At 39.4% G+C, this 27,859-nt stretch overlaps 1 protein-coding gene across 2 annotated transcripts in view; it reads right to left on the bottom strand.

Moving 5' to 3' along the window:
• AK5 (adenylate kinase 5) overlaps positions 1-22,056 on the bottom strand; it is a 307,643-nt gene extending 285,587 nt beyond the window's left edge. The window contains exons 1-5 of one of the 2 annotated variants that reach the window (XM_002750991.6): positions 21,588-22,056; positions 16,859-17,045; positions 10,215-10,382; positions 5,851-6,020; positions 5,633-5,746 (exon numbers count right to left, since the gene is read on the bottom strand). In XM_002750991.6, coding sequence (XP_002751037.1) covers positions 5,633-5,746; positions 5,851-6,020; positions 10,215-10,382; positions 16,859-17,045; positions 21,588-21,647 — 699 coding nt within the window. In that variant the 5' untranslated portion in view covers positions 21,648-22,056. The remainder of the gene's footprint in view (positions 1-5,632; positions 5,747-5,850; positions 6,021-10,214; positions 10,383-16,858; positions 17,046-21,587) is intronic. The other variant, XM_009001517.5, reaches the window with a different exon arrangement.
• Positions 22,057-27,859: the final 5,803 nt, after the last annotated feature.

The raw sequence follows: 27,859 nt of genomic DNA, 5'->3' as shown, positions 1-27,859 counted from the left end.
TGAATATTAATAGATACAGCCCAAATAAATGAAAGCTTTTAGAGGTCCTTCATATTATTTAAAAGTTCAAAGAGGTCCAGTGACTAAAATTTTAGAATGGATGCTGCAGAGTTAGAAGGACAACGAGCTGGAAAAAACCCTGTCACTGTGAGGCCATCCATTATATAAAAGAGAAATAAGTTTCTGGACTATGCTACTGTGTCATTGTATCATTTTATTATAGCACCTGGGATTTACTCTAAATAATACAGACAATATTCACATAAATGGGGGGATGCTACTATATCAAAAAAACTAAAATATGTGGCATTAATTTGCTTGAGTAGGAAGGGCCCAGACATTTTAGAGTGGAAAGTTGATAACCCCTGTTATGTTACTGCATAACACCATTATTACTGAGACAGCTTGGGAGGCAGGCCACATTCCAATGGAGCCTATAGCTAAAGAAATGGCTGGAAAGAGCTAGAGTGCCCATGTATGTTCACTGCTCTTTGCTGTGTTTAGCAACGTATTACAAGAAATAGATTAACTCAAGAAAGAATTGACTACTTTGCAAGCAGATGTAAGAAAAAAGAAAGTATCCAGTGATTTAAGACTTCACAAGGTTAAAAAAGCCAACTGCTTGAATATCTCCAAACAGCAGGAGATTAGGCTGTTGCAAAAAGAATTCCCATTAACCCACCACCACCACCAAAAAAAGGGCAACTAGGTCTGAAGCCAAACCTAGACTAAGGATGTTGCCTCTCTACCCAAGCCTGCTGTTTTAGGTGGCCTCAAGGTAATGTCATTAAAATGAGAAAACAAAGAAATCACCACTATGCAATACATCTACCTAACAAAACTGCACTTGTACCCTCAATCTATAAAAAGAAAAAGAAAAATAGGAAGATAAAAAAGAAATAAAGCAGCTTAATAACGATCTCTGGAAAAGAACTTATGGTATAGTTACTAGCATGGACTGGAAGCTTTTTGTTTTTTCCTCTTTTTGAGAGGAAATCTACCAAATTTGGAAAGAAATAGTTTTTACCAAAGTAAACATAATTCTAGCCAAAAAAAGCCTTTAAAAAATAAAAGGTCTCAGCCAATTGTGGTGGATCACACCTGTAATCTCAGCACGTAGGAGGCTAAGACAGGATGATCACTTGAGGCTAGGAGTTTGAAAGCAGCCTGGGTAACATAGGGAGCCCCATCTCTACAAAAAAAAATTTTTTTTTAACTAGCCAAGTGTGGTCGAGGAGTTCGAGGCTGCAGTGAGCTACAATGGTGCCCCTGCACTCTACTCTGCCTGACAGAGAAGGATCTTGTCACTTGGGGGGAAAAAAAAAAAAAGAAAAGAAAGGAGAGCATAATAGATTCCAACATACCACTTCAATGTGTTATGCAGATAATGGACAAGGAAGAAGTTCTCAAAGGCACTGCCAGGGCAAGGACCCTTTGCAATCCCTGCCTAACAGGATTCACTCTAGTTCACTGAATACTATACATTCTCAAACTCTCCTTTTTTGAATAGGAGCCTTTATTTCACTTGTCCTAGGCTTGCTCCTCCACTGTTTATTAGTGGTAGACAAGGAAGATAACTTGAAATTCAGTTTCTAGGTGGCTGAGTATGAGGAGTCAAAGCTAGACCTGATGAAGAAAACTATATATACAGTAGAGATTCTCCACTTTTGAACTAAATGATGGGACTCTGGTTGTTTTACTTGGAGAGTGAGTGAGTACACCGTACGTGTGGGAAGAAGGGAGCAGGCGGGCATTTGCATGGCCAGAGGCAAACCGTGGGAGAAACTGCTAGTGAGTTCTCCTAGACTTCCATGGTGAAAACATTGCTGCCAGGCACCTCGTTGCCCAGCTGGACCCTACTTCCCAGCCTTCCTCCCAATTCCAACAGGACTAATTTCTCAGCAATGCCATGTGAGCAGAAACAATGGATGTCACTTCCAGATTTGAGACTTCAGACCTTCACATTCTTTTCCCCTTCCATGCCAGCTGGAACCCATATGTGATGACAACCCTGTTTCAACCACACAGCCAGTGACGGTGTTCTAGGAGATGGCAGAAAAACAAACCTGGGAGGAACTATGGCCCCTAAATGACCTCAAGGAAAAAAGCTGCCCAATCAAGCTGGGCTGTTAACACGGAGTCTATTCCAAAAGAGGAAAAATACACTTCTTCATCCTAAAGCCATTTAAGTGTTAAGGCCTTTTGTTACAAGGGTCTGACCATCACCCATTTATGGCTGATGTCAGAAATTCACCTCTTTTCACACTCCAGATCTATGAGGAAATCTTGGGGAAAATGTTGCAATGAATGTGCCTACATTTGCACTAAAAAACAAACAAATAAAAATTAGTTAAAACAAAACCTTGAGGAGATGCAGCATAATAAAAATATAAATTTAGCTGTAGCCTTTATAATAAACCAGTAAATGTGTTTTCCTGAGTTCTGAGTCATGTCAGTGAATTATACCACCTATGGAGAGTGTTATGAAAACCCTTAATTTATAGATGGTCAATCAGAAGTACAGGTGGTTGCTGGGACTTGCAACTGATGTCTGAAGCAGAAATAGGCTTGTGGAACTGAGCTCTTAACCTGTGGGGTCTGAACTAACTGGTTAGTTTCCAAGTTGAACTGAATTCTTAGGCATCCAGTTGGTGTTAGAGAATTGGAGAATTGGTGTGGAAGACCCCACACATTTGGGGTCAGAAGTGGTAGCAGAAAAAAAGGCACCCCTGAAGCTTAAGCCTACATAGGGTGTGAAATAATCAGGGCTGATCCTGACACTACTTTACATAAACATTTCAGCTTTGCCTCTGTACCTGCTTAACTCCTACAGGATGAGCAAAGGAGACATTGACCTCAGACACCTCTGTACTGCCCATAGTGGCAAAAACCTCCAGGCTGCTACTATTCCAACCTAAGAAGATGTTAAACTGAACCTTTTCAGCCTCAGAAGTGTGGTTGAAAACAATAAATGTAAGTTACTGCACATTCTACATAGAGATAACAGACTATCCTATAAAATTTGCTAACAGACCCCAAATCAGTACTGTTACTCATGATTAGGCTCTATAAGAGAAGATGTAGATTGATCAGGTACCCAGAGAGAGTTGCCAGAGGGTTATGCTTTTCCTTCTTCTTCCCTATGTGGACAAGAATCCTCCCTTCCCTCCCTCTCCCACCTACTGGAAGTCACATGAGTAGGAATTTCAGGATGCTGAGATACCGCCTTAGGTTTCTGAGCCTGAATCTGGTCCAAGCTGGGAACAGCAGAGATATGTTAAAGCGAATGAGAAATTAAAGCTTTGATTTAGATTGGACTGGACTGGACTTTTTAAGAGCTGAAAATGAGACCTTTTGTTTTTTCAGTGACCAGAAAAGCCAGGGACTCTTCCTGAGTTATTTTTCAACAAAAAAGGAAGATATTCAACATAGCATGTCTAAAAAGCAATTAAAAAAAAATCAAGTAGCTTCATCTGCTTGTACCTACCAAGTTTAGCACATTCAATATGTGTGCGGGGGAACCAGGTTTGGGTGGCAATGCCTGCCTGCCTGCCTATCACACTTCTACCAATAACCAAGAATCACACGGAATGGCTGCCATAGCACCCGCTTTCAACAGCAATATCATGTGGCAGCAACAGCAATAACAAAACTTCAGATACTTTCCAGTTTTTCTCTCTTCAAAGACAGAGCAATTAGGACCAAGCTCTTAGGCTGACTGAGCACCATAAGTTCTAAATTTATGATGGGAGAAGAAACCTAAGAAAGGGACACAGACATGCTAGTGTAATAGGTGATCCAAGATGGTTAATGGAAACACTAAGAAAAATGTTTTGTAAAGCTACCACTGCCTTTAACTGCCCAATTCCAGGCTTCTTTAGTGTGATACATAAACTGACATCTTATTTTACCTAATACTGTATAATACAATATACGTAATAAGTTAAATGCTCCTTGAAAGAAACAAAAAGATAAACGAGTCTGTAGAAAAATGGGATAAGGAGAACATGCAATTTGCATAAAGAAGAAATACAAATGGCCAATGATTGTATGAAAATATACTTAATTAACCTTAATAGTAACCCAAGAAATGCAAATTTAAAAAACAAAATACCACTTATCACATTGGCAAAAATGTTAAATATGAATTATATCTGGTTGGAAAGGGTCTGTAGAAAAAGATCCTCTCATTCAACACTGAAATAACTTAGAAAGTCATTATGAAAATTTAGAATGATTCTGTATATGATGAGCATGTGCACGTGTGTGCATACATGTATGTATGTGTGTGTGTAAGTATAGAAAAAGGTCTAGAAGAATATATAACAAGCTTAACAGTACTTCTATTTCTCAGGAGAGCAGGAACAGTGGAATGGAAGCGTGTTGATAGACTTTCACATTTTACAGAGAGACTTAAAATTTGTATAAGCATATATTAATTCTGCAATTTTAAAAAATGTTTTTTGAAGCAGGGTGTTGCTGTGTCACCCAGGCTGGAGTGCAATGGTACCATCTTGGCTCACTGAAGCTTGGACATCCTGGGCTCAAGCGATTCTACCAGTCTCTTTTAGCCTCCTGAGTAGCTGAGGCTACTCAGATGTGCACCACCATGCCTGGTTAATTTTTTGTGTTTTTTTGTAGAGACGGGGTTTTGCCATGTTGCCCAGGTTGGTCTAGAACACCTGGGCTCAAGCCATCCACCCGCCTTGGCCTCCCAAAGTGTTGGGATTACAGACATGAGTCACTGTGTCCAGCCTTAATTTTTTTTTTTTTTTTTTTGGAGACGGAGTCTAGCTCTGTTGCCCAGGCTGGAGTGCAGTGGCATAATCTCAGTTCACTGCAACCTCTGCCTCCTGGATTCAACTGATTCTACTGGCTCAGCCTCCTGAGTAGCTGGGATTACAGGCATTGCCACCAAGTCCAGCTAATTTTTTGTATTTTAGTAGAGATAGGGTTTCACTGTGTTGCCCAGGCTGGTCTCAAACTCCTGACTTTGTGATCTGCCAGATTTAGCCTCCCAAAGTGCTGCGATTATAGGCTTGAGTCACTGCACCTGGCCAACCTTAAATTTTTTAATGAAAAATCAATAACTTAAGCTTTCTAAAGCTTAAATAGATATATAAAATATTTAAATTTATTTATTTCCCTTTAGATGCGTTAGGGGTTGAGCAGGCACAGCCTACCCAAATTTTGGCAACTGAACCCCGTCTTAAACTATGTAGGTGGTTCAGTATTTCACAACCCAAAGGAAGTTTCCTCAGTTGGCATGAATATAACTATAGGGTAATGCTTTACATCCCTGGACAGTACTGAATAAGGCTTATTTTTAGTAATTCAAGATAAAAGAAACAATTGTATGAAAAGTATTTTGAAATAAATTTTAGAGAGATTTACATTTTTCAGTAAAAAGAATTCTGTCATTAGTTATCATTCTTTTTGGCAGAGACCGTCTTCAATTTTTAAGTGTTTGCCAAAGAAATGACCTTCTGCCAACCCAGACTGATGTATTTGCCTGTTTTCAGACCAGAATTCATTCAAAAGCACCACAAGTCTTCCAAGAAGTCTTTTTGTTTTTATTCCCAGAATTTTAAGCAAAAAGTAGTTTATTTAAAATATAAGGAGATATTCTTACTTGGTCCTCAAAAGATAGAGCCTGGGCAACATCTCTTGGAAATCCATCAATAACAATGCCCTCTTCATCAGGTATTTGCATCAATTTTTGTTTTATCTCTGTAATTGTTGTTTCCTTTTATAAAGAGAAAGGATGAAAAAAGAACACACAGTTAAACTTAGTATACTCAATTGGTATGAAAACATTTTGCAGAATAGAGGAAAATTACACAGCAGTACCTGTGGGGCCAATTCTCCAGTTGTAATTATCTTGGCAATAAGACTCCATTTCCTATTGCTGCTGGTACTGTGGATCTTCTTTCTTAATAATTCTCCCACAGAAATGTATTGGAATCCATATCGTTCTGCAATTTTCAAACTCTGAGTACCTTTTCCACTTCCTGGACCACCTAGTATTTAAAACAGGCAAAACTGTGACCTTCTGCTACAATAAGGAACTCCCTTTTATACAACTACTATTTTCATCTGGGATACAGATTCCCTGTCACCAAGGCAGGGTGGTTAACGGTTCCATTTGTGGCATTCTCAGTGCTGCCTTTGAATGTAAAGCAAGTAGAGACTTTGTCGAGGAAAGAACTGTCTTGACCAACTATATTAAATGAGAGAGACAAATTTTTCTCTACCTATTTGAGCAAATAGCTAATTTTTAAAAAAAGTTTTTGAACAGTGTAATTGAAAGAAATCTTGACTACTTTTTACAAAAAAATCTAACATTTTTCCCCTCTGTACTCAAGAAAAATCTGAGGAATATAAAAGACAATGGTCAAAATAACAATAATAGATTCCATGCCAAGAAAGAGTTAATGCGTAATTTGGTGAAATGTAACCACTATTTTTAGACAAAGGCCCACCAGTATTTACACAGTTTATTTAAATCTTTTCAGAAATCTGCTTGCTATGCATGTCCTTGACTTATATCCTTTGATTTCAAAAGTTTTATGCATGTAAAAACAGACATATAGACCAATGGAATAGAACAGAGAACCTAGAAACAAATCCCCACACCTACAGTGAACTCATTTCCCACAAAGATGCCAAGAACACACACTTAGTAAAAGGCAGTCTCTTCAATAAATGATGCTGTAAAAACTAGATATCCATATACAGAGGAAAGAAACTAGATCTCTATCTCTTGTTGTATATAAAAATAAAATCAAAATGGATTAAAGACTTCTACCAGATTATTTTGCAAATCAAAAGTAAGTTTTGGTTGTAAATAGCTGCTTTTAACTAACTAATATATGGGCAAATCACGGATTGGCTTGAAATTAAAAAAAATTCTCTGACCAAATCCAAGTTCAAACGAATTTACTCCTTGAAGAATCAGGTATCTTTCAGAAACTATTTCTACACTTAATCAGAACCACCAAACTAAGAGATTATACATTCCATTAATTTAAAAAATTCAAACACACTGAGAATGTTATGATACTTAAAAAAATTTTTTTTGTCAACTAATAGAGGCAACAGTAGACAACAAAAAATATGATTGGCACAATTGACAGAGATATTCTCTGTCATTAACCTTTTTTTTTTGAGATGGAGTTTTGCTCTTGTTACCCAGGCTGGAGTACAATGGCGTGGTCTCGGCTCACCACAACCTCCGCCTCCTAGGTTCAGGCAATTCTCCTGCCTCAGCCTTCTGAGTAGCTGGGATTACAGGCACGCGCCACCATGCCCAGCTAATTTTTTGTAGAGATGGAGTTTCACCATGTTGATCAGGATGGTCTCGCTCTGTTGACCTCGTGATCCACCCACCTCAGCCTCCCAAAGTTCTGGGATTACAGGCTTGAGCCACCGCGCCCGGCCTCTCTGTCATTAACTTACTGGATAAATTTAATTACTGAAAGTTTCTATTTATTTTACTTTTCTCTAAGGCCAGAATGGGCTTATTTTTTTCTGTTCACTTATCTCTAATACTTATAAATATTAGGGTCCATCTCACTGATATCTTATGATTATGTTAACATAACAGAGATTCATGTGTTCTAAGACAACCAGCTTTAAAAAAATTCTGCAGCACTGGAAGAGAAACCATGTGGGCATCTATACCTCCACTCACTTTTTTGGTTTGGGACTAATACAAATTTATAAGGTTCAGGTACAATTATTTTGTCATTCCATAAAAGTTATAAAATTGCCCAATTATCTCAGAACCTGAAATCTACCCTCTCCTTTCTTCCCTTGTTTCAATCATCTTAAAATGATTTACACTTATTGGTTCTTCATCATTTTTGTGATATATAAAATGTTACAATACAATGTGTAAGTCTATAACCCAAGATCACAACCTTGGGAAACAAGTTGATTTCACTAAATGAAAGGAAATGTGAAGTGGGGGAGACTTGAGCATTAATATTTTCTCTAAAGATCTTAGTTTTTGACATACTTTAATCATTTTCATATAAAATTCATAATGCACAGAAAAAATATCTGTGCTCTTTCATAGATCAATTTGATATCAAACCATTTTAATGAACAATCAAGCTTCCATTTGTTCATCCTGTTAATAATGACCAATACTTTACTATTAGCAGCATGAACAACAAAATAGAAAGAATGTGTTGTGTCCACATAAAAATCATAAAATGATGAGAGAATTCCCAATTATTTTTCACCTGTTCTTCCTTTATTTATTAAAGTGTTTCCTTGTCTTCTAAGGAAGGACTTGAAATTTTTAAGCATTCCGCTTTCAAAAATAGATTTATGGCATTAACAGTGTCTACCATAAAGCCCTAAGGCAACCAGGCACAGTGGCTCACACCTATAATCCTAGCACTTTGGGAAGCCAAGGTGGGAGGATTGCTTGAGCTCAGGAGTTCGAGACCAGTCTGGGCAACACAGTGGAAACCCATCTCTACTAAAATACAAAAAATTAGGTGGACATGGCAGTGTGTGCCTGTAGTCCCAGCTATTCAGGAGGCTGAGGCAGGAGAATTGCTTGAAACCAGGAGGAGGAGGTTGCAGTCAGACGAGATCACACCACTGCACTCTAGCCTGGGACAAAGCAGGATCTTCAGTCTCAAAAAAAAAAAAAAAGCCATAAGAATAATATTTTAACTCTTCAAAAGCTGACTTTAAACTCTCTTCCTATAATTTTTTTTATAAAATATATCTGGTTTGTTAACAATTCAGGGTGATTTATTTGCAATTTCATTTTCATTTCACTTTAAAATGTGCAAATGTCATTCCTTCCTTCTACTCTGGTGAGCTTAAATTCTTGTTATAGCGTGGTGTGTTTATTTGCATGCTTTTTTCCTAGTTGCCAACATTGCTGTGTCCTCGGGAGCACTACTTCCCGGCATGGGGTCTCTATACATTTGGCACTCTATTAATGCAACCAGCTAGAATAGCTTTGAACATTTCATCCCAGAGTTTTGCTTTTGCTTGTCTCTGTGAAAGGTGATTCTAACTGAAAAGTGAAACAATTACTATGTGTTGCATATTCACAGGTCTCTTCATGATTTTTATAGATTTTGAGAAAGAATTTGCAAAAGTAGCCACAATTCTTTTTCTCTTTTTTTTTCCGAGAATAGGTATCTCTGTCACCCAGACTGGAGTGCAGTGGAATTTACTGCAACCTTGAACACCTGGGCTGAAGCTATCTTCCCACCTCAGCCTCCCAAGTAGTTGGGACTACAGGTGTGTGCCACCATGCCCAGCTAAGTTTTTAAATTTTTTGTAGAGACAGGATCTCACTATGTTGCCCAGGCTGGTCTGAATCTCCTGGGCTCAGTGATCCTCCCAGCTTGACCAAAAAGGAATTTTTCAAAAATATTTAAAACATTTTCATTTTCCATTCCTTGTGAAATGTCATGGACTGATATTTCCATATTCAACATAAGATTCACAGTGGAAATTTTTTAAATGAACTATTATCATTGTTATTTTGTTTAATACTCAGATATTATGTGCTATGCAAAACACTATTTGATTAGATTTGCTTATCTTTTAACAGTGAAACTGGATTTATTGTAGATGTCAATTTTCCATAAAGAAGATTCATTTATATGAATCTTTGCCAATCTATTATTTATTTTTCCCTCTAAAGTTAATGGTGAGTAAAAATTTAACTTGTTGAGTTAAAGGGGAAAAATTACATTATGTTTAGAAAACTTTCTTTTTTCCTTCTAGAAACAGAGTCTCACTATGTTGCCCAAGTTGGACTCCGGGGATCAAGGGATCCTTCTGGCTCAGCCTCCCTACTAGCTGGGACTGCCACCACATCCAGCTCTTAGAAAACTTCAATTGGCTCAGTTACCTATGATAAAGATTAACTAAATAAAACCACAGGACAATAGATCTTGAAGATAGTACTTTCAATTCATTATACAGAATTTCTATGACATTTTAATGGGAATCTATGAAAATGCAATAGGCATTAGATTATATAATTATAACAATTTCTATTTTATTGAAACTTATCCTAAGAATATTTCCATTTATTTTCCCTTGAGCTTTTGTTTCTAATGCTTGTCATTATCCAACTATTTGTACATATAATAAATGATTTACTTTTTTGAAATGTAAATATTTAAACAGAGATAGCAACAATATGAGAATTTTGCTTTCTGTTCTCATACCTATAACGAGAATGATTTTTGGTCGTGGTCTAGTAGGATCAAAAACCTCATACTCCTCAATCAACTCTGCAGTCTCAGAGAGATCCGTGTCACTTTCTATAGAGAATTGATGGATTGGAGGGAGCCGATCATACCGCCGATACGGAAAGTTTGCATTTTCAGGCATTACTGCAAAAGAGTAAGATAACTTTGAAAAGGAAAAAACACCATAATAAAACACTCTTCACACTTAATTAGTAAAAGCAATTTTAAAATTAAGTGGGTTTTTTTTCTCTTAACTGGAAGAAGACTCCCTAAGTGGTCAGCAGGTTTTATTGTAAAGGGTCAGATAGTCAGTATTTTGAGCTTTGAGAGCCATGCAGTTTCTATTCAACGTGGCCATGGTGGTATGAAAGCAGTCATAAACAACATAATAAACAAATGAGTGTGCCTGTGTTTCAATAAAACTTTATTTATAAAAACAGGCAATGAGATGAACTTGGTTCATGAAACTTTGCCACCCTCTGCCCTACAGTAACCTTCTCAGATACTGCCTAGTCTTGTAGGGTATACATCTTGGCCTCTGCAAATGGTGCTCTCTGGAGTTACGTAGTACATAACCGTCACAAGCTTATGTAGCTGCCTGTCCATTATACTAATGCTTATATATCATGACTTTCATTCATTCAGCAAATATAGATAAGCTACTTACTATGACCCCGGAATGCTATTGGGGTCCAACAGAATGGCTTGGTGGCATAATGCATAAAAAAATAAGGTACTGTCATAAGTCAGGTAAAAGGGTGCAAATAATTCCTACAATTGGAATATCTTTTAACATCATCTAATTTTACTTTATCAATATACTTATTATTTTTAATCCACTTGATTTAAAGATGTAAAAGCAAAAGTTTAAGTTTGTATCTACAATGGCAATAAATATTTGCTATTTATTGCCATTTATAACACACCAGACCTGTTACTGTGTTAAGAATGATTTGGTGGAAGAATAAGATGTAGTCCTGTTCCTTCAGTGCTTATAAAGTACAGCTTATGTGTTTATATCTGATAGCTGCATGAACACCAGCCAGATAAGTGTTGAAATGAATATCTGTCTGATAAATACCACAGTCATTCAATGAATTACATTTGCAGTGCAGTGGTAAGAAAGGATTTGCAAAGGAGACAGGACCCGAACTTTCAAAGACAAGCACAGGTGATGAAATGTAGGAAGTATAACCCAGTTGGTGGGAACAGTACAAAAACTCTAAGTTAGAAACTCAAATGACATACTCAAAAGGACCAGAGGACAGGGGTGGCAAGTCCAAGGGAGATAGTCTCAACTAGTTGTTTATATATAGTTTACGGCTCCCTCTTCTTCACCTCAGGTGTCAGTATTCCAGGAGGCACAGAGAAGCACCAACTACCCAAACAGCACTTGCACAAAGCAAACAGGAGGACGTCTGCCCTTCCATGAGGAATTCTGCTAAGGGGACTACCGTATCTCAGCATGGCATAAGGCTCGCATCTCCTCCCAGGGGTGTTTCCATTTTCTGATGATACAATAAATAAGGGAAATAAGGGCACCGACCACAGACCCACTAGACTCATTTTGGTTTCATAAAATGAAGTAGTCTGGAGTAGTCTGCAGATGACAGTAGATATCCTTTTGAAAGAGCTGGGAAGGGCTACAGCAGGAAAAACACCAACAACAGTATCCCCCTCTGCCTTGAAGTTTAATTATTTCATCTAACGTAAGACAAAACTCAAAACATTATCTTGATTAGTTTCTTCCCTCTTTCTGCACATCTACTCTGAAGACTTTATTTGCTAAACATATGCCATATGCATATGCTTCTCTCCATTTCTACTATCACAACTCTTCCAAGCCATCATCATAGTTTACCAGGAATATCACGGTAGACTACTTACTGATCTACCTGCTTCCATGCTTGCCCCCACAATCAACTGCCTGAATTGTTCTTCCCCTGTTGCTCCCATGGCTGACTGCTTCTTGTCATTGACACTTTACCTTTAATGTCACCTCCTGCAAGAGGACTTTACTGACTTTCTAATCTAGTGCAGCCTCCTAGTGAATCTCAAGGACATCACTTCTATGCTCTGCACAGCACCTACCACTTTACCATCTGAGAGTTTTTTCATGTATCCATTCATTCATTGTGTGTCTTCTCCTATTAGATTAGAAGTGTCATGAGAGCAGGGGCCTTACCTATTGCCCGGAGCTCTGTATCCCTGGGATCTAGAACTGCGCTTGGCAGATGGTCAATGTCCAATAGATATTTCTTGAATTAATAATAAAGAGAACGTCTTACTGAAATAGTTTCCCACAGAGAAAACCCAGAAGATAAAATGGGTGGGCAGAGTGTGGTTCAATGTGGAGGTCTCTGAACCCTTTACCAGGGTAAAGGGTTTAGCTTTAATCTAGTAAACAGTCAGTGGAGGCTTTCTGCCAGCATGTGGTAGGAGAAAGGAAGCAATGAAATATATTTTTTTAGGAAGGTTAATCTGCTAGTTAGAATGAATTGGAGCAGGGAACGACTAAGAACAGAAAGAGTAGCACCTAGGTGGCTGTTAAAGTAATCAACAGATGAGAAATAAAGGCTTAGGCTAGAGTGGTAGCAGTGGAAATGGAAATGGATGGCTATATATATAAAGACATGATTAGGGCTGGAATATGAGAAATGGAAGGAGGTGACAGTTCAAAAACAACTTCCAGGTTTCAAGTCTAAAAGGATAAGGACCACACTGCATTTCATGTAGTATCTTTGTTCCCTCTCTTTTCTGCTCCAGCAGTACTGGATTTCTCTCATTCCTGACCAAGTTACAGCCTCTTTGTCTGCCTCAGGAACTTCTCTGTTCCCTGGTACAATCTCTTCCATTCTTCTCTAGCTAACATATACTTAGCTTCCTGCTCCAAGTATAAGCACATCACTTTTTCCAAGAAGCCGACCCTGAGCTCCAGCCTAGGTTAGATTCAGCCCTCTGTTAACTTGGTTAATTCCTTAACATATGAGTTTCCTGTACTACCATTTGCTCCTGCTTATATTTCTACTGCTTGACTTCACTGTTAGACTGTAAGGTCCCTGAGGGAAGGTGCCATGTCTGATCTTTCTTGGTGGTTGTATTTTCAGTACGAAAATAATGTCTGAACACATAGTAGTACTCAATAAATGGACAATTTATTGCCCAACTGACTTACTGACTGACTGAAGGAAACAGGAAAAGAAGTAAGTGCTGGTTTTGAAGTAAACATGGTGTGTTTGGTTTTGGACATGTTGAATATAAGATAATGAGATATTCTGGAAGACAGGCTCTATGAATGTCTGGGGTTATGGGATTAGAACTCTTATTCACAGATAATTATGCAATTGTATGCAAGTGACAGAAAGAAAGGAATGCTTATCTCGTATTTAACACTTTAAAGAGCAAATAATTTAATCCTTGATTGATCATATTTTAACTTAGAAAAGTAATTTGATAAGATGAAAATGTTTCATTTCTCAGAATAATTTTTCATGGTAATAATACGTTAGCATAGCTATGGCAATATTTTTGCAAAAAATGCACAAATCACTCTTATTTCTAGAAATAATCACTATGCTTTAAGATACTGGGCAGTTAGCAATTTTGTTGAATGTAACAAACTATTCCACACGTTATAGCTAAAACCTCTAAGGCACAAAAGAATAAAGGATTTCACAAAATATAATTGTATTATTACAGGACCAATCAGTTTAGAAAGGATTTTCTGTTTTTTAGCATACCTTTTAAGATACAAGACTGTGTGATGCAACGTTCTCACCACTATAGGTATATGAAAAGTTTGTATTCAATGATTAGCTAAAAGATCTCTGTGTGGGAATTCTGCTAAAGTATCAGTAGGTATGGAGAACCTAAAATTAACATGCAATCTTATTTTAATGAAAATTAAGCCGACATTTTCCATTCTTTTGGCTTATCCTGCTCGATCAGGAATTCCAAACTCACAATTTGTGCACCCAATATAGCCCCACAGATGTGTTTGGTTCAGCTGGACATTTTTACAAAATTTGTACTTAACTGTCTCTAAACAATGACTCTTCTCTCCAGTTCTGCTCTCTAGTTTGGCCACAGTCCTTACTATTCTCTATTGAAACGTGGCCTGCCTAGCTTCTACGTATAATCAGGACATGTAACAGTATAACATTTTAGCAAATAGAAGCATCAAGATTTCATTTTGTTGCAGTCACTTTTACACCCAGTCAGGGCAGCTTTCTGACTAGGTAGATGTCACAACTTCTTAGATTTAATTTTTAAAATGTATACCTGAGGTTTATTAGTACTTTAAGGTTTCGAAAGCAGGTCCCTGTATTTATCTCCCTTCTAATAAGAGTACAGGGTATGTATTTAACACTAAGTATGATGACACCCTGGAAAGTAAGCTTCACGTATGTTGGGGATGTGTATGAACTGTTCAAGCCCACTAAAATATCATTTATTCACCAAAGCAGTAATTAATTAAGTGGCGTGCTGCAGCAGCAACTGGCTAAAGATACAAACATGAGTACCTGCTGCCCACAGAGAGGACACACATCTAAGCTGTGACTGCACGGTTTGGAGTCTTAAACTCCAATTCTGTTCATTTACTACTCTGTGTACCAGGCTGTTCTCAGTGAACTAGAAATCCGACTGATTTACAAAGAGTGACCTTTATACCTGGGACTCTGCTTGGTTATCAAACCAGAAAGTAGGTCTATGAATAGATTGTATGGTAAAAAAAAAATCTCTTTGGTATTGTAAGAGTTCTAAGGGTTAAATTAAAATGTGTGGTGCAAAGTTGATTTGGCAAGCATATGAAGACACAACCCTACCTTAGGACTTCCCATAGAATGTAACCACATGGCTTATTTTGTACTGAGTGTTATTTTACCTCCTGTCTATGTAAGCTGGAGAGCGGTGAGAGACCTTGAACAGTAATGAGATTAATTGCTCTCTAAGACTCAGAATGCAAATCTTGTTACCTTATAGTCACACCAAAAGTTTTCTAATTATTTCTCTGTTTTTTTGGTCTGTTATAACATTTGAAGATTTCTAAAATTAGCTTTAAATAGCAATTTCAGACATCTCATTACTTTTCAGGAGCATTGAGAAATTTGGTTGGGGTCATATCATTGACTTCTGCATGAACGGTGAAGGACTCTTTCCTTTAGAAATGTTTCTGAGGAAAAGTTATTTCTGTTTTTCTTCTTTTGCTTGTGTTTCTTGAAAATTAGCACACTATGACTTTTTCCCACACTGCATTCAAGTAAAATCTAAGTGGGTCATGACTAATAAGGTTAAGCAAACTAAGATTTGCTTCCTGCTTATATTCATTGCAGATAGAATTGTCTCCATTTCAAAATTTGTCTATATAGCATCAACTTTTTGTGGTACAATTTTTGAGAATGGTTTCAGTTTTTAAAATATAATGATCTTGGCCACTAGAAAAGAATTAATTTAGTTTCCTCTGATTCAAACTGATTCACTTGCCTATACTATTATACTTCTCAACTTCACCTAGAGCCCAAAAGGCTGGTAGGCTGATGTTGAATCCCTAATTTTGATAAGCGTATATTTCAGAAAGAGATCAGAACACCATGAATCTTCTCTAATGAACTGCAGTTTTTATCTAAACAACTCCTAAAATTTAAACAAGTTTACTTCTCCAACTTCTTTTATAGCACCCAAATGCCTAATCTAATACATTCCATTTAGTAGCTGCTTAATAAATTTTTATTGAATTAACTAGTGTTAAAGTGAAGTAAATATGGCCTGAGAAGGTCTCCGTACTTCTATATTTGGGTCCTTGTGGACAAACTGCAACCTAGCCTAATAGGTAGACAAGATTGAAAATCTAACTTAGGTGTATGTGCCTGTAACAACAGCTGAGTCTTGGCCAATCCCAGCGGCTGTACTTCAACCATTTGAACACTGCTGGGTGTTCAAATAAGGCAAATGCTGAGCTGTAACCAATCCAGCCATTCTGTACCTCACTTCTCACTTCTGTACACCTTTCCTCTTTTTTTGTCTATAAATCTTCTTCCACCATGTGGCTGTGCTGGTGTCTCTGTGAATCTGCTGTATTTCTGGGGGCTGACCACTTCACAAATTGTTCACCGCTGAATTAAACTCCTTTAAATTTAATTCGGCTGAAGTTTTATCACTAGTATAAACTTCACATGCATTTACACAGATGCATTAATATGAACACTGAACTTGAAAACATTAATAGGCAAAATCTCTTTCTAGCTAACAAAAATGCTGAACTGTTATGTAATAACTACCAATTTTACCTGTATTTATTTTTTGAGAGAAATCTTATTTGCAATTTTAAGAACAATTCATGGTTTGTTAATGTAATTTATTTTTCAAAATAATAAAGTCAGTAATATAAAATTTCATTAAGCCTCTAAAGAATTGTTGGACAATGGTATGTAGTCTTGTTTGTCTTTATATGGAAGGGATTAGAATTAGTAGCAGAGAGAAATTAATCATGATCCAAGGACTTATATTCTTCCAGGCATTTGTAAACTCAATAAATGAAATCACTGAGTAAAGTCTATATGGCATGTTTTAAAGAGACTGCTATAACTATAAAATGGTCTATTATTCTCCATATACATTACCATTTCTTAGAAAGGATCTCCGTGACTGTCCACCATTTAGTGGAGGTAAGGTCTTCTTTTCCTGGCCGACAAATGTATCCCATTTCACCTTGTCACAGCCACCTAGTTCCTTCACTTTCTGTAAACAACTTTCCAAGTACTCTACTGGATCTTCAGGCTTAGAACACATCAGTCCATTCAAAAGGCTCTGAAATATAACAAAATATGTACAATAAAATATGTTTTGAACCCTTTGTTTTTTCTTTAAATGTAATTTTATTTATGCTTTCTTTTTTTTGAGACAGAGTCTCACTCTGCTGCCTAGGCTGGAGTGTGGTGGCAAGATCTTGGCTCACCTGCAACCTCTACCTCCTGGGTTCAAGTGATTCTCCTGCCTCAACCTCCCGAGTAGCTGGGTTTACAGGTGCACACCACTATGCCCAGCTACTTTTTGTATTTTTATTAGAGACAGGGTTTCACCATGTTGGCCAGGTTGGTTTCAAACTCCTGACCTTAAGTGATCCACCCGCTTTGTCCTCCCAAAGTGCTGGGATTACAGGCACGAGCCACCGCACTTGGCCCCACCCACCTTTGTTAAAATAGTGTTATGCCTCATCTTTGAATTCTGGTTGTTTTTGTTCTTGGCATTCTTTGAATAAACAATTAGAATTGTAATTGCAATCTGACCGAGTCACTAAGATAATCCCTTAAATTCTTGCCTAATTAGTTTTCGGTTCAGTATTCTCTGCCTCTTAAACAATTCAGGCAATTACATAGTTTAAAACGGAAGAGCCATTCACTTCATCACAATGAGATGAAATGCAGCATGTGAAAATGTCCCTGGTCATTATTTACCTCATTCCTACCCACCCTTTAAGTCTCTAAGCCTCAGTTTCTACTTTTATAAAATTGGGGTGATTATAAAGACATCATAGAGTTGTTTCGGAATTAAATAATTTCATATTTGTACAGTGCATATTAAGTTCCTGGCACACAGTAAGTGCCCAAAAACTTGGTTGTTGGTTTTAATTATTATTACTATCAAAACATCTTCCCTGAATCCCTAGGTTGGTCTGTGAACCCCTTCTTCTGTGTTCCCATGGTATCTAGAATAAAATAGCATACTTGTTATTTATAATGAAACCACTGGGTTATGCATTGGTCTCTCTTCTGAACTATAAACTCTTCAACAACACAGAGTGAGTCTCATTCATTTTTCAATCCCCAGATACTGATGCTTTCCCCGGCATTTGGTAGGTACATATTTCACTGTTTTACAACTGGAAAAAACAGAAATCCCTCGAAGCTCAAGTCTAAGTGAGACTCGAAAAACTTGAGGTCTCACACTCAAAAAAATTACTATTTGACATGGAGTAAGTCACTCCAGTATCCCATTGAGATTCCAGAGGGGAAAGAAAGAAAAAAAAAAAAAACCAGGATCCTGCTATTACTTTTTTGGTTCATGGTGTCTGATGTGTCAGTGGTACTAGTTTCTAAAAATGCTACCAGTTTAGAAATGCTGATTCCTGGAAGCTGGACTTATATGCAAAATATTTTCCTTTAGAATATTTCATGGAAAAAGCATAAAGGATTATTCTTACGAATATACATTGTTAGTATACAAAACACCCTTCTAAGGGTTCACATTTGTTTAAATACAGTATTTTTTTTCAATTATTTTCTGTGTCATTTGCTCAGAATGGTAGGCAAGTTTCACTAGGTAAATTTGTTTTCTGAAATCCTAAATAGAGTAGGCTAGAGTGTGCATCTCCGTCAGCCAAGTTCATTTGCAGAGGGAGCAGAAAAAACTACCTGGGCATCCAATCCAGTTTATGTGTCAAAATCTGTCCTATATACACACACATTGCAGTTGAGCTTCTCACATTCCTCCCATAAGCCAACTCAGTATTAGCCTTATTAATATATAAAACCCTCTGTGCCATTTATTTATTTGTATATCCAGTGCATTCTCAGCCCTGTGTGACTTTATTATCCCCATTTTATAGATTAAGAAATCATGGCTCAGAGATGTTAGTGACTAACTCAAGTTTACTCAACTAGAAATTCCTAGGCCCAGGATTTCAACTCAATGATTCTGATTCCAAAACCCGTATGCTCTTCTCTGTACCTGTTGCAAAAACATGGTATGAGGAAAAAAGAAAATACAAGATTCTCTGCGCCCTCTGCAAAATGCCCACTTTTTATCCCTACTATTACCTGAAATGGGTGAACACACTCAATGACTCTTTTCTGAAAATATACATTTCCAGCATCCTTAAACAAAACTGGTTCTCCAAAGGGCATTGATTTTAAAATGTGACAGTGAGTTCCACTCCTTCATGGATAATTCAGATCTTTTCTTCTCATAGCCAGCCACTATCAGGGACTGAAGACAAGCAGCACACATTATTGCTCAGTCTCCAAGTTAACCCTCTGAGACCCTGAGTAATCTAATTTGACTTTCCACAGTATTAAAATTGCCAAATCTCTGCTGTAAGGTACAAGATCATTATACACACCATAAGGTTAGCCAGAATTAAGAACTCATGATAAAAGAAGAAGAAAGTGGGTTTTAAAAAAATCTAAAAATGGAAACACATTTCAAACATGAACCTACCAGAGATATCCCATATTCTATTTACCCTACATGATATCTCAAATTAGGAAGAAATCTGAAAAGGTCAGTTAGATATCTTTACTTGTCTGACAATATGTCGATACAATATTCAGTCAGTTTGTCTATAATAGTGTCTAATATCCACAGCTGGGGCCAATGTCTTAGTGTTTAGTAGATAGCTAATTTTTCAACTTTGTACACCTAGAACATTGTGGTGGGGAAAATCCAACTTAAAAACCTAAAGTATTTAGTTTTGCAGTCTACACTCATCACATGGAGAACTGCCAGATTTTCCTTTCCTCTTGAGCTGAGCATACATAGCACAGGTTCGTCTTTGGAGGTCACCAGCAGTCTACTTCCATCTTCTCATTGTTCTGAAGTGAATTGAAGTCTACTGTATTACTGTATTTCACCTAAGTTGACTACCTTTTCTGGGTGTGCATTATTTATCCCATTCATATGCAGACAAGTAAAAAACATAAAACCTGAACAAAAACTCCTGCCATCACTTATTTGCATACATAGTGTAGATTTTAATAAACTATGAAAATTCTCTGTGGTTACCTTCCACCAAGGAGGAAAAACTGTACCCACATTTATAAAGAAAAACGATGTACTATTTAGGGATTTTTGCAGTCAGGTGGTTCTTCTACAGATGTTTCTAATGATTCTTTTAGACACTTAGAAATGAAATTTCTCTAAGTAGTAATCTTTGTGAGAAAAACCTTCATCTTTTTTCCATATTTACTTTTTGAAAATTAAAAAAAAAAAAGAAGAACGACTCTTTGATTCCCACACATTCTCAAGACTGGTCCTTATCCAACACCACCTGATTATTTTCACGCAGGAGGAACACATTTGCTAGATTTGGGCTTCACATACCACGCTTGAGCTCAGTGAGTGGTTTACCTGGAAATCTTGACTTCAGATGACCTGAAAAAGGTGGCTTATAGAAGTGAGAGGAAATGAAGATTTGTAATTATGGCAACCCATTTTAAAGACAGTTTGGGGAAACTGAGGCAACATTTCCCAAGTGGTGTTTTAAAATTCTTTTTAACAGAACAAATCCACAACAACAAAACCCCTCATGACCTTTAGTTTACGATATCAGGCTATCAGTTTTCAGAAATGGGGGGCGAGGTTTGTAATGAAAGGATTTCCCCTTTCAGAGCTCACCTAGGAAGCTTGGCTTGCTTCTATTCTTTTCTCTTCCTCCCCCCACTTCAAGCAAAAGCACTTGAGATTCAGGAATGTTTTTAAATTCAAATATGAAGAGAAGGAAAGGAAGCCTAACAACCTGAGACAGGGGCTGTGACTTAGAACCAACCAACGCTCATTCCTCAAGCCTCCTTTCTGTCTCCAGGTGTTTCCCCCATCCCCGGGTCCAGGTGCCAATGATGCCGTGATGCGGTCTGGAGACTGAGCAACAGGAGTCACGCCCGCCTCGTGGCTCCCTCCCCGACCCGCTATCTCCAAGTGGGTTGTGAAGCTCTAGCGAAAGCTGCGGCCCAACCCTTCCTAGGCAACGGAAAAACGTGCTCAGGAGTTCATTCAGCGAAAGCGCAGAGCAACGCTGGAGGCCTGTCACCGGGGAGGTAGCACTTGCTAGGTTGGGTTTTGCTATCTGTATCTTCATCCCTCTCTTCCAGGCTGCCTCCGGGGAGGGCTGCCTTCGTCCACATTTCCTCTTGACCGCAGGGGTCCCGACCCTCGACTAGTAGAGTGACTAGGGCTCTGGCTCCCTCAGTTTCGAGTCTTTACTCGCTGCTGGGCGACAGTGCACCCACCTGGCCTGGCCCTCTCCACAGAGCGTGGCCTGGCCGCTGTCTGCAGCCCACCCTGGCTGTCCACATCCGAGGGGCGCGATGGGGGCAGGCTGCTTTCAGAACTCGGCTCCAAGACTGAAACTTGATTTGTGAGATGCAGGCTTCTAAGCCCAGCCATCTGACAAGGACCCTGGCAACCCGCGGGAAAGGCGACTACCCTCGGGCGAGCGGACGAGTGCGCTTCTGCAAGCCTCTTCAATTACATGCCCCGCGTGGGGAAGGTGGGACGGGGTGCGGCTGCCTCACCCCGAACCCCGGAGATGCAGTCCCCGGATGCTCCCGCCCGTCGGCCGGCCCTGGCCCCTACCTCAAAAAGCTGAGGGATTTCCCTCCGGGCCAGATACTCCTTGGCATCGTTGGTGTTCATGGCTGTGCCGCGCGTGCCTTGGGGCGCAAGCGGGGAGGATTCCGGGCTGCGGCGACCTGAGCCGGGGCTGGCGCTGGGGCTGGCAGAGTCCGCGCTGAGCAGCTGTGCAGCCTTCTTTCTCGCGCGCACTCAGCTCTGCCTCTCCGCCCAGGCCAGGGACCCTCTCCGCCTCTCCCTGGGGGCTGTGGTCTCCGCGCTCCCGCCGCCCCCGCTTCGGTGCCAGTCCCAGCGGCGGAGCTGCGGGCTCAGAGCAGCTGTGCCGCGGCTTCCCGGGATGCCAGGCAGCGCGGCCGCCAGGGGTGGGGCGCAGGGAGCGGAGGAGGGAGGACAGCGTGGCGGACGCAAGACGGCAGTCCGCCCGCCTCTCCGGTTCAGCGCGCCGCGCTCCGCGCCTCCCCGAGCCGGGTCTGCGGCGGCTGCCGGTCACGCTGCGCTGGCGGGCGCGAGGTGCGGGGGTGGGGGCGCGCGCGCGCAGGGGTCGCAGTCAAACCCCTCGGTGCCGCACCGGCGCCGGAGCGCGACGCTTCCCTGCGTGCGCCGCCCAGGGATGCAGCGACTGGGACCAGGTGGCCAAGAAAACAGGGTCGGGGTCTCTAGGAACCTGCGGCCATTTAGCTTCTCCGGACCTTGTACACACACACATACACACACACATTTACCTCCGGCGCCCCGAGGAGCTCCCAGGAAAACCTAATAGTCACAGGATTTATCATTTATTCCTAAGATTACCTATCTTTCACTCTAGGGAGCTGTGGGGAAGGGCGAAAAGGGGATTCATGGTGTGGAATCCACCCCTTAAGATAATTTTTAGGTCTTGAGAATCTCTATCCTTCAGGAAAGTTTTGCTAGCTGGTTTCGATTTTTTTCCCTGTCCGTGTCACAAATCTTTATAGACTTTAGGAGAAGGCCTTAGTGTGAGACTGAAATCCTAATCAACTGAAGGACTAATAAGTAGTTAACCAGTTAATTATCTCCATGGAGAGGAAGGGACAGTGGAGGAGAAAGGTGGGTGGTGGTGGAGAGCTAGAGATGCTTAAATTGCAAATGTGTTTAGTAGGTGGGGAGGCGGGGCATCATTAATTAAATCTGAGGAGCGTGCAGTCCGTGGAGAGAGACGCATGGGAGCACCCCTGGGGGAATATGAGCGAGTATGGGTGGGTGCGCTAAGGGATAATGGGTAATGGATCTTCCTGCTGCAGACCATAGTCAAGGTGTACCCATATTCCTCCTAGCTCCTAAAATGACTCATTTCCCTACTAAGATGTCTTCTCCTGCTTGTTTGGGAGATAGTCCATGCCCCTGGAGAACATGATCTCTAAACTCCCACAAAGCCTAACACTGTAGGAGGGTGTGTGAGAGAGGACACACACCTACCAGTTTGGTAGGCACTGGTATCTGGGGTCTGGCTGGAGAGAGAAGCAACTCTGTCAGTGCTTTAAAAAGCTAGAGTCTGAATGTCCATTTCAAGTTCATCTTTGCAGATTTTTTCTTGGTTCTATTTCTTGTTCCAGAAGCAACTGCAGCTCAAGCCTTAACTATAGCTGCATCTTTGTTTCACCCAAGGGAGTTAGTGAAGTTTTGAGAACATTTGTGAACCTATTATGTCATACAGTAGCCTTAAACGAGGCAGGTATTTGAGATCCATGGAAATTGGGTTTTGCCTGTAGAATATACCACTTTACTTACAGTCCCAACTTCCAATATTTCTTTTTTTAGTATTGGCTACGGCAGTAGTGAAAGCAGTGTCTCTTTTCTATGCAATGATGCATAGAACGATGCTTGAAAAGTACTGCGGTCTGTGGCATTAAGGCTTACTTTGTGAGCAGGCACAGTGAAGGGGAAACAGGAATGAAGAGGCCACTTTCTGCAGGACTTTTCAAGGTCATCCTTTACAGACAAGAATCTGGCAGAGCACGGCTCACCTGTCTCCCCTTGACGAAATGCATAATTCTAAGTGTACTTTAGTGTTACTGAGCAAGTGATGGCAACTTGCTTGTAAAAAGAGAATGGATAAGAAAGACTGCATTGCACTAAAAATTGTAGATAGCCTGAAAAATGTAGTAAACAGTGATATGGCAAGTTTTCAAGTAGCCTTATGCAGCGACAATCAGTGTATTTTGGTGTGTGCCAGGGTGGAGAGAGAGATGTGAAAGAGGTAAGATGTTCATAATTACTTTTGCAAAGAAAGTTGTGGCCTTGTAGGGAGGGGCTATTTGAGAGAGGCATGATGCTTAAAAGCCAAGCTGATGGTTTGAAAAAGAGGAAAGAGAAAGGAGAAAGAACACTAAATACATTCTTGCTGTGGGAAAGCTGGCCTATCATTCCCTGTGATGAGATTCTATGTGTGGGTATATAGATTCCCTTTGTTTATTTGGGAATGCTTTCCTGGAAGTTCTAATGAATCAAAATGATTACTGTAAGCCAGATGTCTCTGGATAGACACTCTTCTCATCATGCTTTAGAGAGGGTACTAGGTTCTGAGATACAGCATTGAATAACAGACATGATCCTTGCTGTCAAGGAACTTAAATTCTATGAAGAGTGTGTATAAGAAGTACAGACAGACAATAAGCAAATAAAAATGCACAGACAACATCACATAGTGATAAACAAAGTGATAAAAAAGTGAGGTCAAGAGATCGAGACCATCCTGGCCAACATGGTGAAACCCCGTCTCTACTAAAAATAGAAAAATTAGCTGGGTGTGGTGGTGCGCGCCTGTAGTCCCAGCTACTCAGGAGACTGAGGCAGGAGAATTGCTTGAACCTGGGAGGCAGAGATTGCAGTGAGCCAAGATTCCACCACTGCACTCCAGCCTGGCACCTGGTAACAGAGCGAGACTGTGTCTCAAAAAAAAAAAAAAAAAGGACATAAACAAGAACATATCAGTTAGTGATAACTGATGAAAATCAGAGTTCTTGATTTGAAGCAAGGGGCAGAGGGTCTAGGTCTGTTCTGTGAAAGCAGCAGAGGAAATGGGAGTAAGAATAACCATTGGGATGATGACTAGGACTTCCAAAGGGCTGGGCATCCTTCAGGCTCTTGGTGGGAATGTTTCCCTGACTCATCATAGGTACACATGAATGGAAGAAAATATCTATAGTTGTATCTATAGAATACTTCTTAGGTCTCAGCCAAAGAAATTTAGAAAGGTGTCCTAGCAGGAAAAAGTAAACTTTCTATTTTAAAAAACAAATATGTTGAAGTCTTTAAAAATTACACCATGATGGCTTAAAAGAGTAAATGCCATATATAGGGATTCCTGATTTAACATGTAGGAGTGTGTTTAGGTGCTGAGAAAATCTAGCTCAAGCAATGTCTTCGTAATGTCTAGAAATATAATGGTGTATAAATACATGATTAAGCTACACTAGTCACAGTGAAAGTAATGTTTTATGATCATTCCGTCAACAGATATTTCTTGTACATCTCCTGTGTGCCAGGTATTGCTGGCACTGCTGTGCTGTCAGGCATGTAGGTGAATAAAACACATGGATGGAGCATTTATCGAGGAGCAGGAGGTTATATGCAACAGATATAATACACAAGTATATAAAATTATTAGACGGTGATAAATACCATGGGAAAAGAAAAAGTAGAGGGGCATAAGGAGAGCCAGAAGGCTGGCTTCGGTTTTATATAGAGTGGTCAGGGAAGGCCTCATTGAGAAGGTGACACTCCAGCAAGGTTTGAGAAGACTAGAGAGCAACCAGTTCAAATGTCCTAGGGATGGCAGATTGCTGCCACTTTCTGGCAACAGCAACGAGGCTAGTGTGGCAGGAACAGGGTGAAGAAGGGGAAGAACAGAGAGGAATGGGGCCAAAGCACTTGGGACATTGTAAACCATTGTCAGTTTTTGCACTTTTACCCTGAATTAAACCAGAAGTTAGAGATGTGTTTCAAGCTAAGACTAAGAGGATCTGACTTACATTTTAAAAGGTTTGTCTGTCTGCTGGTTTAGGTATAGGTAAGAGAAAAAAGGCAGGAGTGGAGAGAATAGTTGGAAGGCTATCGTGACTCAGGTGCAAGATGAGATGACGAAGGCATGGGCTCAAATGTTACCAGCAGAGACAGTGAAAACTGGTTAGATTGTAGATACATTTTGAAGATAGAACAAATAGGGTTGCTTGACAGATTATAGTATATGAGAGAAAAAGAAAATCTCAAATATGACTTCATGGTTTTTGGCCTGAGGATAGTATGCAGACAATTAATTGGCCTCAAGAAGCTTACTAACTTACAAAGTCATTTAATAGATAGATGGTAAGGAACTCTATGCAACCCAGAGAAGCGACAGGACAACTGGCTCTGAAGGGAATCTGACAGACGGTAGGTTCTCCCTGCTGCTTACTGACCACATTTCCTCATTTTCATCTGCAGTCCTTGGCCTATAGCAGCCATTTGAGCTCCCAAGGTAACCTACATGTTAGGTTGACTCACGTGTTGCACAACCTCCTGTGTAAGTAGAAGAGAGGAATTTACACTTGCTTCAGGATATGCTTGCAACTTAAATGTTTTAGAATTTCAGTGTCCATTCTGCAGGAATATTTTACCTACCCATGCGAAATCTGTCATTCCATCAGATCTAGTCTTTATCCATCAACCAGTTAACCTAACTTGGCTATGATGGCTACAAATAAGGGAGCAACTTGAACTCCAAGGAACCTTTAAATTTCAAAGCTGCAAGTAAAATACAGAGAGGAGCATTATTGTTTTAATTTAAATAAATATTCTAATGTATGCTTAGAAGTAAAAGCTTTTGGGGGTCCTAGAGAAAAGCGAAAACATCAATTTACCCTTTAAAATTTATTTTCACAGAATGCAGATAACACATTTGAGTTTTTATTATGTTATTCTTTTTATACTTATTGACAAGCAGCAATTCTGTGAGCCTAGAGGTCTAAAATTTCTAAGTCATACATACGTATCAGGACCAGTATGCCCCTGACTTGTTTACATTGCTTATTTTTGTCTTTACTATATGTCTCATGAACAATGTGTTAGTGATGCATACACTAATCAGCCTAGGATGAGTAAGATAAAATCTTTCCATCCAAGAATAAAATGTGTTTTTTTCTCAGTAGTCACAAGGCATTCATGTTGGTGTGCTAGAAAATTTTAAAAGTTACCAGAATTTACCATCTGTTCCTGTTTTTATCTAGTCTGTTTTACCACATTTCTTCTATTAATTGTCCTTCTGCAATACAATTAACATTCACACCGTTTTTCTAATTAGATGAACTCATAAAACTAAAGATCTAGTGGAGATATGAGTAGTAATTAGTTTAAAGAGGTCTCCTCCCCAAATAAATAAACATTTTAGATTGTACAAAGGAAAACTAATACTAAAACATTTTCTCAAGAATGCCCCTCTCGTGCAAAAATGTGAGTGGCTACCATTTTTTTGCACTGTCCATTATGGAACTCACTAGCCTCATATGGCTATTTACACTTAAATATTAGATTGGTGCAAAAGTCATTGCAGTTTTTGCCATTTTAAAATTACTTTTCATGGCAAAAACTGCAATGACTTTTGCACCAACCTGATACGTTAAATACAGTTAGTTTCCTGTTTGGTACTTAGTCAAATATTTCCATACCTTCAAGTGTTCATTTAAAGACAATCTTCTCTATAAAAGCCATCTTTATTTAGCCCTAATGAATTTAAGTGATTTCTTCCTTTATCCTCTTTAGAATGTTACTTGTACCCCTATCCTGCCTTCTTCCTTATTTATGTACCTTTGTTTTTCTCATCTTCCCCGACCCAAAAATGTGTCTTCATGGTTATACCCTTATACAGTTTATCATAATGTCATGTACATACTCTTATAATTTGAGTAATTTATAATACATTTAAATATTCTGTTTTGTGAGCATACGCAGCCCCATTGCTTGATGTACTTTGAATTTGTGAATGTATTTGCTCCATTATTTTCTAGAGGTATCGTTTTCAAATTCCATCGACGTTAACTAATCTTGAGATGTGGGGGGCGGGGGAAGACTAATTGCAACAAGTTATAGACAGTTTCCCTATTCAGGACTATAATTTGTGCTCGAGCGTTTGAATTGCCTTCACAATTATTTCTCATGCCTGTAGCTAACAAACAGGATGCAATTTAAATCAAACAAATAGAGTTTCTACTAATCCCTGATAATTGGTGCTAGGTGTCCTTCCCATCCAGCTGTCCCTGGTCACCAGTTTTACAGAATCA

The sequence above is a fragment of the Callithrix jacchus genome, chromosome 7 (assembly GCF_049354715.1).
Source record: "Callithrix jacchus isolate 240 chromosome 7, calJac240_pri, whole genome shotgun sequence".
In the NCBI taxonomy this organism is placed as follows: domain Eukaryota; kingdom Metazoa; phylum Chordata; class Mammalia; order Primates; family Cebidae; genus Callithrix; species Callithrix jacchus.
The sequence above is the reverse complement of the archived record's forward strand: the minus strand, read 5'-3'. Positions and strand labels throughout refer to the sequence as shown.